The following is a 17,412-nucleotide window of genomic DNA, read 5'->3' as shown; positions in this document are numbered from 1 at the left end:
AGGTTCATTTAGGACAACAGGTCATTGTACTTTCGGGTCACGATAAAAGACACTGTTTTGGAGTCCACTTTCGGCCATATTATTTGTGCTTTAGGGTAGTGGTTCATTGCCGTTGATGTTTCGCTAAGTCCTTGTGGATCGGCAGAAATGGTGGAGGTCCCCGTTCGTGGTGAGGGGAAGGGAAAGGTATAAGTTAATTATGATAATGATTTCATAAATGAATGTAACTAAGGGCTATCGTGAAGTATACTTCTGTCATTGACATTCCCAAGAAAAAGCTATCCGCAGAAATTAAAAAAGTTACTTCTCATTCTTAAAAAAAAAAAAAAAAAACTTGTATTGTTGGGTTTGTTTGATGAGGAAGGATGAGGACCGGTCCCTTTGGGGTCCGCCGCAGTTTGAGAATGACTGCTTTAGAGGAAGGAGAGGTTGAAGAGTGAAAACCATGGACCGAAGAGATTGCATAAAATAGGAGATAGAGCAGTTGAATCTTCCCTATTATATCATTTACCATCCAGCTCTTACGGCCGCAAGTGAGGTTGATAGAATAGGATAGAATAAATATGAGCGTCCCAGCGACTAACTCCATGAGTTTATCGTTACTTGTTACTGTTTGTTTATTGTTAAAGCTGCACACATGTGTGCAACTCTTGTCGTCCGGACAGATAAGTATTGCCAGTGGCAATGGCACCAACGCCAAATTCAACTGAATAAATACAATTTGATAGAAGCGCGATTATTTTTTTTTACCTAGCAGACGTTTACACTCAGATATTATTTATTTGTGTGTTTATTTTAATGATAAGTGCAGAGAAATTTAACTTCGAATTTGGAAGAATTCGAAAACAAATAAACACAAAATCCAACACACTTCAAGTTTTCGCAAAAAAAAAAAAAAAAAAAAAAAAAAAAATCTTTGAAGAAAATTTTTTTGAATTTGACGAAAAATAAGCTCCGGAAACACGGAATCCTACTTAAATAGTCCCGTGTGTGGGATCTTTTTTTTTTTTTTTTTACGATTGGCGACAAAAGGATTTGTTCAACGTCTCCAGCACACTCGATTGACCGGAATACGAAGACAAGGCTATCCTATTCATATGCGGTATCGCCATTTTAATGATGATTTACTTCCACGTTTGCTTGTTTAATTATTAATATTTTTCTCTGCCGAAATTATTCACTTCCCGAAATCAATTCTGACCATATGTGGAGGACTCGTCTTCTTCTAAGATTGACAAAACGTGACAGTTGCAACATCCTTGTCGTCAGCCCCAGCACCTTAGTTGCTACTGTAGTGTTGTTCCGACAAGTCCCAGGGCATGAAACTTAGGTTAATTGCAGTACAATTCTGAGCTATCCGTTTATGACTGGTCATTCAGTTCTATAAGAAATTCAGAGGCTTCTTTAAATAATCCGGGTGTATCAACTTAACATTTCAGCATAGCCCCAGGTTTAGGAGAACATGTGTATAACATCCCATCAGATGGACTGGAAAAAGTGAAGGAGTACTTAAGGTACGTGGACCATCATTATTAAAATTAAAATAATTGAAATATTAACAATTTAGGTTATATACATATTGTTCGAAATGTAGCTCACGCTCTGGCATGATATTTCATCATCATCATAATTTATTAAACCTTGAGGGCCCTTACGGGCATTACACAATGTTGCGGGGGGGGGGGGGGGGGGGGAGGGGGAGGGGAGGTACTCGTTGAAATAACTTTATATAAAGGAACAAACAAAAAGTGGGTTACATGCTGGAGAACATTGTTATATAAAGCAACAAGTGTAAGTGGGGCATGTTCATGGAGCTCAACCTCTACGTGCCACAGTGTGTACTTTCATGAACATACCATGTCATGTACGTTAAATCTCACAGTAGTGATAGACTCGTCAGTTATGCATGGGTTTTTTTTTTTCGCTTTAAACCGATGAAAGGAACAGCACTTTTTCTTAATTTTATATTAACCGAAGCGATTAGTATCTTAAATAAGTATGGTACAATTGACGGGTATTGGAAGGGAAAGTGTAGGTGTCGTCTGAGGACCTCGTACCGCACCTCCTTTTCGAAATTTCAACTTCTCTTCAAAATCGCCCTCTATTTTGCTGAAGCAAGGTTCCAAAATAAACCATAGGCGGCAGTAATGACATCACTGTAATAAAATGACAAGTGTTAAACTACTTTTCGTGGTAATAAGCAATGCAATTAGATACTTTGCTTGGCTAATAATTTAGTAATGCAATAAAGTCTGTTCAGGCAGTAATTTCTTAAAAATTGCTCGTTACTTTTGAAATTACATCATCAGCACCGTTCCATGCCAGAATAATTTTATGGGCACACCACCATTGAGGTCAACGCCCTTTGAAACCAAAGGCTACAGGACAAGCACATCCACAGCCTTCTTTTTTCTTTCGTCAAAGAAGATCAAACTGCCAAGCTTCGATTACTGAGACCTAAACAACAAATGATCAAAGTCAATATAGTTATCTCAAATGTCACGGAATTCACAAACAAATTCAGGTTCCCCGCTAAATTTAGCGGAAAAATTTACGCCACGTGACCTATACATTAATTCAGTTTCCCCGATTAATTTAGTGCAAAAATCGACGTCACTTCAGGTGACGTCAAGTCAAGCAATGTTACATGACCTGACGTCACGGGACATACAGACAGATTCAGGTTTCCTGCTAAATTTAGCAGAAAACTTTTCCTCACTTGACCTATGGACCGATTCGGTTTCCCCGCTATATTTAGCGGAAAAATTGACGTCATGTGGCCTACGTAGCAATTCAGCTTCCCGCCACATTCGGCAGGAAGACGTATCCCGACTTTAAAATCATTTATTCATCAACAACGTATCGACCCTAAATCAACGCAACGTCATTTCAGTATGAGATCACCGTATGACGAACGATCGGCGCAAAGTCAATCAATCGTCATCCTCATATCGTCGAATAAGCAGCCCAGGTGTCGCTGTCTAAACGCAACACGTCGTGTGATCGTCGCACAATTTTTATTTTGAATTTTTGTCAGGAATAAGCAAACTCAAAGATTGCCATTCGTTCGTTGTGAAACTATACATTTTAAGAAGTCTCTGACATCCTTCTCCTCCCGTGACAGAGCTTCTGCCCAGCAAACATCCGGCCGCTGTGTGTTACAATACGCAATAACTTGGGTTTTTCTGGGGTTTTGAAACAATTCTCTCTGAGAGGAATTCTCGGGAATGATTCAACTAGTGCTCTTGTGAAAAATTTATTAGGCTGCGCCCGAGTCAGAAGTGAAACGTTTCGCATGAAAACTCATAGGAAGACGAACTGACATGTCCCTGCTTAGTCTACGGTCACGGACTACAATTTATACAAAATCAGGAAGACAATATCACATCAAATTTTTTAACTGAAGACCTTCACCATTGAATACACAACGGAACCGATGAGCCGACTGTCTTCGAGTCACATCTACAAAAAATTTAAATCATTTTTAACTCTTCCGTCGTATGCATCAGCGGGCGACTCTTCAATATGATTCACTTCGAGGTGCAGGTGTTGGTGCACTGCAGACACAAAGATCAAAGAAAAGTAATATCAAAGCAATTTTATTACTTTTGAATAGTACTTTTAATGTGATGTCATTACATTTATTCAGCGATAATCTGTAATGTAATTTAATTACAATTTTGCTGTCTTTTGAAACTTAATTAGTAACTTCCCATTTTGCAATAAAACAGCATTTTGAGTTTCAATTTTAGTCTTTGCTTTTTTTGAAGACTAGGTTACTATTGTTTACTTGTTTGCAATGCCCGCGATTTTTTAAATCGGGGGAGGGGGCACATTAACAATTTATGTCAGAGCCAAAACTTCTGGCAAAACTATTCAATATTAGTTGCCAGAGTTTTGCCTGTACCTGAATTATGCAGTGCTCCTATTCATGCTACCGGTTATCTTCTGGCCTCTATAGTTCGCTGTTTGAACAGCTTTAGCTTCTGTAAATGTAAAGCCACTTGATTAGGAGTTAGGAGGGAAGCATCCAGTGGCCGTGGTTAATGTGGAGATGGTGTTTGTGAAACTGAGTGTAATAAACCAAAAAATGGGCGCGCATGATCAGTCAAGGAAACTGAAAAATAAGTATTTTTGTTAATACAACCAAATAAACTAGTTACAAACTAGATAGTAAAATTCAAGGTTCCCCTTGATGCTAAAGCGAAGTCGAACAGGTCGACATTTCTGCGGCTTGCGTTTTTCCGGCGAATTTCGTCATTTTAATATTATTGTAAACGTCATTTTTACAACGTGCTTTTTGGAGGCCTACCTGAATAAATTTTAGGCCGAATATCTTATTTCCCAATTGTCTTCGGGTCATATGGCATTCGAAGACTCCGCATTACACCACTGACCTAAACACCATCATTTGCCATTAGCTTAAAGCTTTAGGGCTCACAAAACGGCGAGCACAACGAAGACCATGTTGGTCTTGGGTTCAATGCAAACGCCAAACATGTTAGCTAGAAAATGCGGTGAAGCTTTTTATATAGTTTACGTATAATTCATCAAAAAACGCCTAAAAACGTAAAAATATGCATTAATTGAAATAATAAGCCCGAAAGCACTAAACCCTGGATTTATATATGGGCTCGTTGAGATTGAAACCGTGTTCGAGGAAGACCATCAAGCAACGCGTGAACAAGACGAAATAGCAAACATAGTGAAATGTTTATTGTTCTAGGAAGGGAAAGAAACACAGATTTTCGAAAAGCTCTATATAGCGAAATTCGGGTAGTTTGAAAGCAAGCTCGGCGGCACGCCACGGGTTAGAGGAAAAGATGAAAGCGCACACTACAGTCGCGCGCATTTCTAATAAATCAGTTCGGGAACGGACATCGGACTGGTGGGACGTCCCTACATAGGCAATCTAAAATTAACAAAAAATCCGAACCACAGAAAAGGCAAATTTTCAGTACCGCGAAACAATGCTTTGGATTGGCGGTGGTCGCCAGGGGGTAGAAATCTGCGGAGGGATGGGCGTAACTTCGACAGAGGGTGCATTTTTCACTTCACCTTTGTTGTTCACACGGGCGAGGTGCCGACGGGAGGAATGTCAGCGACATCAGTGCAATTTAGCGGTTTTCACTCTTGACGCCACCGCAGACAGATTTCGTGGGCTTTACCTTTGGCATCGACGTGTTTGAAAACAGAATATATTATACAAACTGATCCGCCACCATACCACGATTGCTTATGCCGCACGAGATGCCCCCCTCCTAGTTCCGCCACAGCGCAACATCGCAAAAGTCTTTCGTTTTTCTTCCGTGCTGCCGCACCGGGGAAAAATCCCCCGGTATTATAATTTGTGCGAGTACCGCATTTAAGACGCGCGAGCGATATCGGGAAATTCTAACTGTGGTGCAAATTCGTGTAACTATGATCGCTTTCAAAATTGACGAATTATATCTATTAGCTATCATCACAAAATAAGAAAACAGTCAGAACACAGAGTGAGCTTGTTTATTTTTACCTGTGGTGTCTGACTTTTGTCAATACGCTCACTACAAATCTAATTATGCTATATAATAATTCTTTTTTTTTGTGCATTTAAATATAGGAAGTGCAAGAATGGACGCGAAGACGGGTCAACACCCATATCTCCAAGTGAACCAGTTCCTCCACGTAAGTTCACCGTTTGTTATTACAAAATGTGTGAAGAGTGAACTATAATATGTAACTACATTTTACAGGCGTTTCCCACCAAAATGTTTATATTTTATACAAAATATAATGCACAATTTAGCCCAATAAAAGCAAATAATCTTTCTTTTACTTAAGTACCTCTTATGCTAAACTTAATATGATTGTGTATAGTTCAGTAAACATTTCTAGGTTTCATATTATATTTTAATCTTCTGGCACACAATTTCTTCCCTGTTCGGCAGCACAACTCGTCAAACTTTTTATTCCGCGCCGTTAGAAACGTGGCGACACAACGGGTTTACAATATAACAAAGAAGATAACTGACGCGCCGAAATGTACCACTTTTATGAAAGCCACTTATTACTTACTACGAAAGCGAATCCCACCCAACCTAGGCTAAAGGACAGAGCTAAACGTATTTTCAGTTCCAAATAAATGTAGTGACACAACCTGCACGTTAACTTTTTTTTTAATCGTAATTTTGATTGTGCCGTAATTTTTTTTTAAGTATATTAAGTTCTAAGTCGTATATCCAATTTTTTAGATTCTCCGCCTCCAGCTTGAGCTCGTTGCCCTCCGTCATATCCTCCTATACACTGAGAAAACCTGGCCGATCGCCACGAGAAGCGGCCGCCGAAATGGAAAATGTGGAGCGGTAGACAACGGATGGGGGGGGGGGGGGGGGAGAGCCACGTAACAGGCGCCCCGCTGCGGCGAGACGCCGAAACATACTTCTCCCGAGTGAACGAGTGTGTTTCGGGTCCTCGCCGCTGCAAAAGCTGTGCGCTGACGTCCAGGTTCCCCGAGAAAGGGCTCTTTGATGCTCTGTGCTACCAGGTCCTCGCGCACAAAGCTTCTACCGGGCACTCTATGGCTCCGTCGTCGAACTGCCAGGCTTTGTGAATATAGAGGAGGCTATGCTTCCGCATATCTTTGGCTGCCCGTGCAACGAAGTGCTATCAAGGAAAGGAAGCTCGTGCTCGAGAGAGAGCGTGTACTGAGTTCTTAAAGGGCCAGTTTGACGTGATAATTCAGCTGTGATCACATTTTGGTGTCTCTAAAGCTATACCAGTCATTGATTTGGCTTCGATATTAAAATTGCGACCACCTGCTCTTTAGCAGGCGGCCAGCAGGTTAGCTGTTAGTCAAGCAACACTTGGCGACGACGTAGCGTCGGTGCTTTGGTTCTTCTCCGTTGCCTTTCATTCGTTGTGTAAAGTGTAATTAAAACTGCTGTTCGCGTTTTTCTATTCTTTTTTTCTTGTTTTAGCGGTTTCCGTGAGCCTCCAGTGTCTCCTATTTTGTGTATTAGTACCGGTGTGCGCCAACTATAAAATCAAGCTGTGGCGTTGTGCACTTCGCCACCGCATGAACGCGCCAAATGCTACCGACATGAATTGCTCCAGAAAGAAGCGCCTTAGCGTCTCCTGAACGGGCAATGAACTCTCTATACGGCGCGACATGCGAGAGCGTCAGCCGTAGGATCTGTTTGAAGCAGTGTCACTGACAAGTGGTTATTGCAGCGGTCCCCCAGATTGATAATACAATGCAATTCTAAAATTTCACGAGTCGTCTTGTCTCGATGATGGCCCAATATTGTTGTTGCAGTTGATGATTGGAGAACACGAGAAGGTATTGCAATGTGCGGGAAGATGACCGACCACCGTACATGATTTTCCACTGAAATCTACGGTGGGCGATCATCTTCCGGTACATTGCAACACCTGCCAGTGTTCTCCAATCCTCAACGGCACAAGAATAATGTGACATTATCGAGACAAGACCACTCGCGAAATTTATAAAGCGCATTGTATTAATAGCTCGGGGGACCACTGCGTTAGCCACACATCAGTGCCCAAGACGTCAGCCTACCCCAGCTCACGCATTGAACACGAGCACTGCGTCACTCGGACGTTTGGGCTCGTCAACAATCAATCCGTCAAGAAATATTTCGATTCGCATTAGAGGCCATTGAGTGCCGTGAGGGCATTTAGCATCCCATGCAAATGGCAAGTTTTATGCGGTGGAAGCTTGGGGTCATCGCATCCTGCGCCCAAGTGCGTCATGACCCCGTGATTTCTCAATTCGCTTTTGAGTTGATGATTAAAGTTAAATAGGGATGAATTAAAAAGAAAAACATTGTATGCTACTTTCTTAGAAAGGAGCATACAATGTTTTGTTAAAAAGTTGCACGTCATCTGCACGCGGAGAAAGTAGCGCGGATTGGCCGGTTGGCAGAGTGGAGCACTCGTGATTACCGTGATCAGTGAGAGGGAAAGAGAGGAAGTTAAACCCGGCTTCTTGCTTGTAGTCATCCCAAAAGGCAAGGAGTTCACCATTTCGCCGGCTGCGCCCTAAATTCTGGTGAAAGTTTCAAATAAAACTTTTCAAACAATATTTTCTCTTTTTTTTTCTTTTCTTTTTTTTCGGGGGGGGGGGGGGGGGCAAATACGCAGTTTTCAAACCTAAAACGTTTACGGCGATGCCTAGAAATCATTTTCAGTCGTTTGCAGTAATAAAAATATTATCGATGTTGAGGTTGTCACTGTCGCTTGAAAGGCATACTCAATCAAAACTTGTAATACACGCTTAAGTGGAAAAAATTTCCGACATGTAAAAACTATTTATTTCGTTTAGTTGCACACGAGAAGATTTGACTTGAGCGAGCGGTCTTGGTGCAGGCACGTCGATTCCAGATCCTCTGTTTATGTTTACACAGACGCCCGCGCCCTCCGGCGGCATACCAACCGGCCAACACTGGTTGCCAACCGCCCTAGGCAAAACCGAAACTGAACTAGTGTGATGTCCACAACGTTAAAACGTTTACGTATAAGTTGAATAGGATATATATTACCTGTAAATTATAATTGCACGCTTGTATTGTGACCAGATTGGTACATTTCTTTGGTCTAAATCGCCAATCGGAGAACGCGATGCGTCTCAGAATATTCGTCGCTACAGGCGGCGCCTTGACGTCATCGCATCTATCGAGTTCAAGCGTATCGTAATTATGAGCTCTGCCACTTGGAGGCGTCCACGCGTTACAGCCTCGCTTGGTCGAGGACCGAGGTCAGCGAGGACAAAACGACCAAATGACCGCACCATTACCACCACCGCGCTCGCAGCCTGCTAGCGTTGTAGGACCTGCTGTTGTGTGTGAAATGCGTTGTGTGTGAAATACTACGTAAACAGGAAGATCATTACTACGATGACGACATCTGTCAGCTACACCGGTGCCGGCTCGCTCGTAGCGAGACCGCAGTCAACCGATGCGGTTATTCGGTCATGCCATGCTGTTGCGTAATCCGCGTACTACTTTAGCGCCTTTGCGCTCCTTTTGTATTAAAATCCTTACTTCAAAAATGATTTCCCCGCAAGCTGTGTACACCACGCAGTCAGCGCCGACAGCACTGTCTGCGCGCTGTGGACAGCGTGGTGTGTCAACTATTTCACGATAGTCGATACACGACGTTGCTGTCTAAGTCCTCTGCCGCACAATAGCACGGTGTCCCGCAGTAGACGCGCAGAATGATCGCGAACATTTGAAATGTCCAACGAAGCAAACAATATTTTCGAGGGGGACGGCCGCCCGGCCATCACTTTCGTGAACACGGGAACGGCTCATTAGGAAGCTTGCTGACGCAGCCCAGCTTGGCCTACTCAACGGTCAACTTATTTGCCAATCTCTCGTGCACTTGTACCATCCTGATTCGTATACACTAGTACAACTTACTACCGCGGCGCAGCGCTGCTCTTACGGGGCCAATGACGATAGCGCCCTACAACAAAGCTTCAGGTTCAACCGCTAGGTGAAATTACTAAATCGTTTAATTCCTTTTAAAACTATTTTTCCTACGTTTTCCAATTAAGTAGTGTTGTTTCTGAGGTCTTTAAATTCGGTAGGTCTTATTTATGCAAAGAAATAAGCGAAAGCTTTCGTTTCCATACACCTTTAGCAACCGATTTGACAGACTATTCCCTAACTAAGAAGACAGTTTCTAGATCTCCAAACTATTTTGCTGTAGTCACTAACAACTGAAGTGACTCAGGGCGTGAATAGTCCCGAACATCTTATTATCGCTCTTCAACCAATCAGATTCGTCATTAGCCCATGAGAATGCCGGACAACCAATCACAAAGCGAGGGTCCGTAAACATAATAAGCCACACCCTGCGTTTTCCTTTTTTTTTTCTAGGTTGTTAGAAATTGTTGCCTATTTTGAATTAATAATTATCATAAGGACAATAAACAAAATTAACACTTCGCCTCTTTCGATCACTTTGTGTTGTTTTTGCGGGATCTTATGCTGTGCTCCGTACGTCGGCCAATATTATCGGCTAATTTTTACGCCGCGGTTTAGCCCGTGCCAGAAAGAGCAGTCCTCCGGAAAGCCTTCTTCCCATATTCTTATAAGGCTTAAATATTTCAGCACAACCACCCGCACCCCCGAATGAGCCTGAACAGCCAGCGCCGCCAGACGGACCTCCCACTGCTTCTCCCGAAGAACCAGAAGCACCACCCCAACCCCCACCTGGACCTCCGCCCCCACCCGGACCTGCGCCTCCACCAGAAGCTCCGGTGACAACTACAACTACCGAGGCCCCACTTCCCGATTACTGCTAAAAATGAGCATCAGAATTGCCCGGTGCATTTCAGTGGCATGGGTTTGGTTTCACGAGGTTCGTGCGCCCCTGCTTGGGCTTTTAATGTTGTAATAAATATGCTTCTACTGCAAGGTGGAGATACCTATTCTTTTTATGATGTCGGGGCTGAAACGTTAGCGGCCTTTTTTTTAAATCATTCAGTAATACGACTGCAGATTCATTATTTTTCTTTAATTACCGACTAGTTTTCGACGACCAGTTATCTTTTGAAGTGAGACCTATAAATTTCACGTAGATAATTCACGTGCCTGGCCTACTCAGTATGGCATACAGGGATCAAACGGTGCCACCAAAATTTCTGAATTTACCTCAATTGATGCTCCTCTGATCATTACAGTTCAGTCATTGTTCGGAACAGGACACTAACAAGGTATTCATGATCCCCGAGGTTTTTATTTGAACATGACTTATAACAGATCAAATACCCAAAACACAATTTGCGGCTCGAAATTAGTTTTATTTCCGCCCGTAAACATCTGATTGAGAATTGACCGGTTTCAGTCGCGCTCTCTCTCTCTCTCTCTTCCATGGTCACGTGGCGTTCAAACTATGCGTACCAAATATATTCAAAGTTGAGGCACACATTTAATATTAAAAATAGAAATATTAAAAATCTGAGGCACAGATTTAATATTAAAAATAGAAACGAATATGAACCCCATTTGTGTACCCTCCAAAAAACACCAAATACGTTGATCGAAAAAGAAAAAGACGAAATGTTGCACAGATCACAGGAAGTACATTTGCACGTCATTCTCAATATGGCGACGTACCACGGGCTGGACGACGCGATGGAGGTGCACAACGGACCAACGTTGCGACGGACGTGGGGCCACTACTTCGGAACTGTCGTTCCTGATACTGGACAATCTATCTTCAAGCGCAGATCATCGATCGGAAAGAATATAAGTCGTCGTCGTCTGCTTCGCACGCTGGAGAAGCGGACAAAAGAAAAAAACGCGGTCGGGTACAACGTTACTAAAACCAACTCAGTTGTGGAACTCCGCTCTCGAGGTGTTCCCTTTGCGTGGCGCCTGTCAGAGGGCGCGCGCTCCGCATTAATACTCGCTATCATCATCATTGACGGCACGGTTCTGGCCTTTGCCAGAACTAGGGATGCCGCGAACTTTTTTCGAATCGAAGTTTCGATGATCGAATCAAGCGGTTCGAGAGGTTCGAAAGATTTCGATTTTTCGAATTGTCTATATCGTGAAATTCGACGGAGGTCGAATTTTCGAACTTGTTAAGCTAAGAAGTTCGACGCTTTTCGAACCGTCGAACTTATTACGCTAAAAAATTCGATCTTTTTCGAACTTTCGAACTTATTGCGCTGCAAGTTTCGATGCTTGTCGAACTTTCGAACTTGACTGACCAAAAAATTCGATAAATTTCGAACTTTCGAACTTATTTATCAAGAGAATTCGAAAAGTTTCGAACTTTTGAATTCTGAAAAGTCAGAAGTTCGACGAACTTCGAACTTTTAGGGTAAAAGTTCGACGGTCGTCGAACTTCGAAACACCGGCGGACGGTTTCATTTGATTTCAAGTAGTGGGGTACATTCGTAATTTTTTTTCTCGAACTTTTTCACGCGGTGTTGCGTTCCTTACGAAAGACAATGTCGTTTATTTCAATTTTCTGGCATGCTTAGGTTTAAAGAAATAAATCCCCGAAGGGGCGAGGAAGGACGACGGGTTTTTGACGATTATCGTTTGTGCCAGATTTGAAGCACGCTGCAGCCGGAGCTATTTATGGTAGACATGTTATACTTTTTTAAGAATGATCTATGTATAGCTTAGGTAAGTGCCGTCTTAAGATGTGATTATTGTTATTCAACGTGAGTTTCGAAGAAATGTCCAAACATTTATCTGCATGCAATTTTGACCTAAACTTGATATTTATTTTCGTCTAAGTTGTTTGAGGTATCGCATTTAAATTAACACCACAGACAGTGCATATCATTGCCATCTGCAGAATACAAAATAATATATTTATTGTTTTTTCACGTTAAGAAATAAATTAACTCATGGGAGAAGATTTCTAATAGTGTTCAAGTTCAGCACGTCATTAAAAGAAAAAAAAAATTTTTTTTTCGCTTCACGTTCCTGGGACGTGTTTCTTTTAGCCTGTACACATCTTGGTAAAAGAAACTTGTTTCGAAGTTCTGAATCTCTGAATATGCAAGAATAGAACACTTCCGACGAATTCTTGATAGTTTTTTTTTTCTCCTGCTTTTTATTCCCGCATTTATTCTTTCTTTTTTTTTTTGTTTTTTTTTTTTTTTTTGTTACTATCGGCACAGGTATTTAGGTCGAAAAGACAGCTTTGAACTTCCGAACCACTAAGCATGTGACGAGTAGTGCCTTCCGACAACGAGTTTCTAACAATGACCATCTACGCAACCTTTTATGCAGTGAAGAGCGACAGTAGCTATACATATGCATAAATCATTTCAGATTAAAATAAGCTCGACCACGCCCTCTTTCCCCGTATTGTTTTCTTTAACAGTCCGAAATACCTGCAAGGTAGAGAAGGAGGCAGAAGCCCCCCCCCCCCCCCGCTACCCTCTTTCCCCCCGTTTTTCCTCTTCCGACGCCACTTGTATGGTAGAACCGGTAGAACGCCCCTCGACCCCAAGTTGTGTCGGTTTTCGTGCTTTTTGCGAGGCGATTCCTCCGTCCCAGAAAATAAACCTCCAGGACAATTATAAACTTCACCGGATCGGATTACTACCAGCGTGCAAGGGGTGGCGAGCAGGTTTGCCAGGTCGCTTCAAGGGTTTTCTGAGCCTCAACCTCATGCTCGCCCCTGGCCGTTTCGAACTGGATGAGTCTCGTAAAGCAGTGTGTTCGTGTAATCACAACTTCGTGATGCAGGTTAAACCCCCCCCCCCCCCCCCCCCCCGGGGCCGGCGGCCACAATTCTGCACTGGCTAATATTCTAGCACGTCCGGGACACTCGTCGTCTCATTTCATTGCCTGACCAACTTTGCAGAATCAAGATATCACACCCTAACTTTTCTAAACTTGATTTTGTGAAAACCAGTGAGTCGTGAAAACGTTATTTGAAACTGAAACTGTAGAAAAACTTGAAAATCGGACTTCGAACTTTGAAAAGTGGGATTAGAAAGAAATTCAAAATCTTCAAAGTTTTTTTTTTTTTTTTTTTTTTTAGTTTAGAGTATCGAAACTTTCGAACTTTTCGAACTTTATGCAGAAAGAAATTCGAAATCTTCGAATTGTTCGAACCTCATGTCTATAAAAATTCGAAGCGTTCGAAGTTTTCGAATTTTTTTCCCAAAGAATTTCGAAATCTTCGAATTTATCGAACCTGAAGGAAAACAATATTCGAAATATTCGAATTCGAAATTTTAGAAACCGTGAAAGCTTCGAAATTTTCGAAGTCGAAACTCTGCTTTGGATAAAAAATTCCGAATTTTTCGAATTCGAACCTCGGTCGGTACGAAAATCTCGAAATTTTTCGATATCGAACCTCAGTTCGCTTCGCAAATATCGAAACCTTTCGAAATCGAACCTAGGGTGGTTCGCGACATCCCTAGCCAGAACCGTGGCTTTCAGAGCTTACGGATGACAGCAGCAGACGAGTTTCAAATTGTTTCTGCTGCTGTTGGTAGTCACATATTCAAATCCGGCACTTTTTTTAGCCAATAAAACATTGAAACTGTGTTCCTGTTGACTCTGAACCCTATCTGAAAAGTCGCCTGCCATCGAAGCAAAATAATGATCGCACGCACGCGCGAACATTCCTTCGGTCGTCTGCAACCGTCGCGACGGGGGCGGCCGAGCGCATTTCACACCTCGGAAAAACAACGCAGAGAAGCTTATAGCAGTGCATGAGAGTTCACACATTGTTCGAAACTTGTGAAGTGACAATCTGTGAGTCTACAATCTTATCAGAATGTGCCGGTGGCGTGGTCTGCACCGGTGTGTCAATATCGTAAACGGTCGGTGCGAGGTACTCAGGCGAGACATTTCTTCAAACTTCCTTTGGACGAGAAACGACACGCCTTATGGGCGAGAAACTTCCCTTAGCGAGACCTGTCCCACAAGGACTTCCTCTGTGATTTGTACTTTAGGGAAAAGGAGATTCTGACGTGTTTCGAGCACGAGATTCGCGGAGAAGTCGTCCTATCGCCACGGGTTAAGTGGAGTCTGAAACCCGACGGCCATCCCAAGCGTATTTGCGACCTACCCGGAACATTCGCCGCGTTCGGAAAGGAAGCCTGAAAGGCGGGGGTCACCCGAGACTTCTCTGTGCGAAGATGTCCTGGATGTCCGACCAGCAATGGCATTGCCCTGGCAACACTGCACATCTACTACTACGGTAGAAACTCGCTTTTCATTGTAGTCACCGGATTGTGGTGGCGCCGACGAATTCTGGTTGTTTGAAACGCTTCACGCTGTCAGTACAGCTAAAGCAGCAGAATTTTACAAGAACGCAAAGCGTATGCCAGTTTGATGCAAGTTTCTTCAGAATTTATAACGTGAACCAGTCCTTTATCTAAGGTCCTGAATGAAACGCGGCTACCCAGATTTAAAATTATAAAAGAATGCGTAAAAACGGCCGAACCATCCCCATTTGACACCGCTTTTCTCAAAAATAACTCATTTTGAAGTATTTGCCATAATCTGCAGGACGTGCTTTAGGGTTTTCCTTTTAATTTTCCATCTTTAATTGAAAACTGAGTTGTCCTTAAGAAGTTTCCCGGCAATGCGCGTATGCTCATATTTCAAAAGATGGAAGAATGCTTAAAAAAGGCCGAACCATTCCTTCTTTGAAAGCAGTTTTCTCCAGAAAGGATTCATTTGAAGCGTTAGCCGTAATACCAGAATTTGCTCGAGGGCTCTATATTTTATATGCCGCTTTTAGCTGTGGACTAGATCGTCGTCAAAGCATTCCCTGGCGGAGCGCGGGAGCCCATAATACCAGGATGTTCTCAAGGACTTGACATTTTATATTCCCACTTAGTTGAGGAATGGATTGTCAAAGTCTCTGGCGAGCAGCGGGTGCCGAATTTTCTATGATGAACGAATAGGTAAAAGAAAATGTCCAACCATCCCCACTTAGAGACGATGCTACTCGATATGCGTTGATTTTTGATGATTGGACGTAATGAATGCTTATCATCATCATCATCATCATTTATTTTCCTTGAGGGCCCCACGGGGCATTATACAAGGGAGTGAACACAATAAAAACATCAACAAAAATAGTTAATAAAAACACGCTGTAACCTATACTTGTATTTCAGAAAGAAAGAGGTTAACGGCTGCAGCAAACTTGTAAGTGTCAGTCATGTTTACAATGAGGTCAGGTAATGAGTTCCAATCGTCAATAGCAGATGGTAAAGTCAACATTTTATAAGAGACAGATGACGAAGTAATTGAGCGTAGTTTACATGAGCGGTCAAAACGAGGGAAAATACGGTAGGGAGGTGATAGTAGAGAATCTTTTAGATGGTTGTTGTGGTAAAAGATTTTGTGAAGAAGAGTGAGACGTGACACCCTTCGACGTAAAAAAAGTAAGTCAAGGTTAGCTGATTTGCGTAATCCTGATATGCTAGTGTATGGGGAGTAGTCAGATTAAATAAAACGAAGACCTCTGTTTTGAACGGATTCAAGGTTGTTAGTTAGATATGATTGCCATGGTAACCATATGGATGAAGCAAATTCAAGTTTAGATCTTACCAAGGTCGTATAAGCTAGTAGTTTTACTGAAGGTGTAGCTAGTCTGAGATTACGGCGAAGAAATCCGAGAGTACGGTTAGCATCGGCAGTGACAGCATTTATGTGAGTAGTCCATGACAGATCAGAGGTCAGGTGAACGCCTAGGTATTTATATGAGGAACAGGTAGCTACTGGGATAGTGGAAAGGTGATAAGAAAAGGATGAAACATGTGAACTGCGGGTGAATGATAGAAATTTACATTTATTAAAGTTTAAAGTCATTTGCCATTTGTGGCACCACTGAGTTATAAGTGCGAGGCCATTCTGCAAAATTTGATTATCGTGGATTGAATGAATAGGTCTATAAATTACACAGTCGTCGGCGAACAGACGTATTGAAGAGGAGATGTTGAGGTAGAGATCATTAATGTATATTAAAAATAGAAGGGGGCCAAGAACGGTTCCCTGGGGGACGCCGGAGGTTACAGTGCAGGGGGTAGATTTGGTGTTGTTAATAGATGTGTTCTGTGTGCGATTTGTGAGGAATTCGGAGATATATTTGACGACTGAGGGATGGATAATTCGGAGATCCATTTGACGACTGAGGGACGACTGAGGGATGATAAAATTATTATCCTCGTTTTTGAATCGTCAGCCTTGCGCCTGTTAAACGAGTGGTAACTTTCAGCACACCACCGATTTTCCAAGGAGCTGCAATTGTTTCTCAAATTTACCGATTTAGTGGTTTTCGATGACGCTCAGCCAGTTTCAGATTTAAACCATATGCTTATGTTTACTAATTAAAATTATTTAACAAATTTTACCTCGTTCTTCAAATTATCGAGACTATTATCCTCCACTATAGTGTACTCCTGGCCGTAAAACTTGCGTGAATATGCTGCATTAGTATAGTTAACGAATTTCTAAAAGTGACGTTTCAGGCCTGAAATAAACTCGCTGAATACATGATATAAATGTAATGAAGTTAATATTGTGGTATATTCGGACGTTGTGTAAATGCCGCTGAAGCAATAGTTTCCACATTTCGGTTCAGCTTAAGGAGAAACACTGGTCTTGCGCCCCCGCACTCACCAAACACCTGTGAAAGCAGGTGTTTGGTGAGTGGCGTCATCACGGACCCCGAGCCATGCGGGTTCGCCCGCCCACGTCTGGCTGTGCGTGGCTTTCCCGTGTCCGAGGAAAAGGGCATCCTGGTGGTTGAGCCGAGCCCGGGGTAGGTTTGGACCCTTCGGGGCCCCCCGGGTGAGGCAATACACCACTTCGGCCCCCGCTTCTCGTAGACGGGAGTCCTGGTAAGGCCGGCCAGGATGATTCAGTCTAGTCGCCTTTTCTTCTACTATCCCCTTCAATCTTT

General features: G+C 42.7%; 1 protein-coding gene across 1 annotated transcript; it reads left to right on the top strand.

Annotated features, from left to right (window-relative positions):
• Positions 1–1,319: 1,319 nt before the first annotated feature.
• Positions 1,320–10,312, top strand: LOC121835066 (uncharacterized proline-rich protein-like). Its single transcript, XM_042288999.1, has 4 exons — positions 1,320–1,330; positions 1,440–1,514; positions 5,603–5,667; positions 10,119–10,312. Exons 1-4 carry the CDS (start codon positions 1,320–1,322, stop codon positions 10,310–10,312), a joined length of 345 nt encoding a protein of 114 aa, XP_042144933.1.
• Positions 10,313–17,412: the final 7,100 nt, after the last annotated feature.

This window comes from Ixodes scapularis, unplaced genomic scaffold, assembly GCF_016920785.2.
Source record: "Ixodes scapularis isolate PalLabHiFi unplaced genomic scaffold, ASM1692078v2 PGA_scaffold11__112_contigs__length_91849675, whole genome shotgun sequence".
In the NCBI taxonomy this organism is placed as follows: Eukaryota; Metazoa; Arthropoda; class Arachnida; order Ixodida; family Ixodidae; genus Ixodes; species Ixodes scapularis.
Note: the sequence above shows the minus strand (reverse complement) of the source record. Positions and strands in the feature narration are given on the sequence as shown.

Excerpts from the sequence above, each read along its gene's own strand:
- LOC121835066 (XM_042288999.1), top strand. Across the intron at positions 1,515-5,602 it reads AAAGTGAAGGAGTACTTAAG|GAAGTGCAAGAATGGACGCG; the intron begins GTACGTGGACCA and ends ATTTAAATATAG. Across the intron at positions 5,668-10,118 it reads AAGTGAACCAGTTCCTCCAC|CACAACCACCCGCACCCCCG; the intron begins GTAAGTTCACCG and ends TAAATATTTCAG.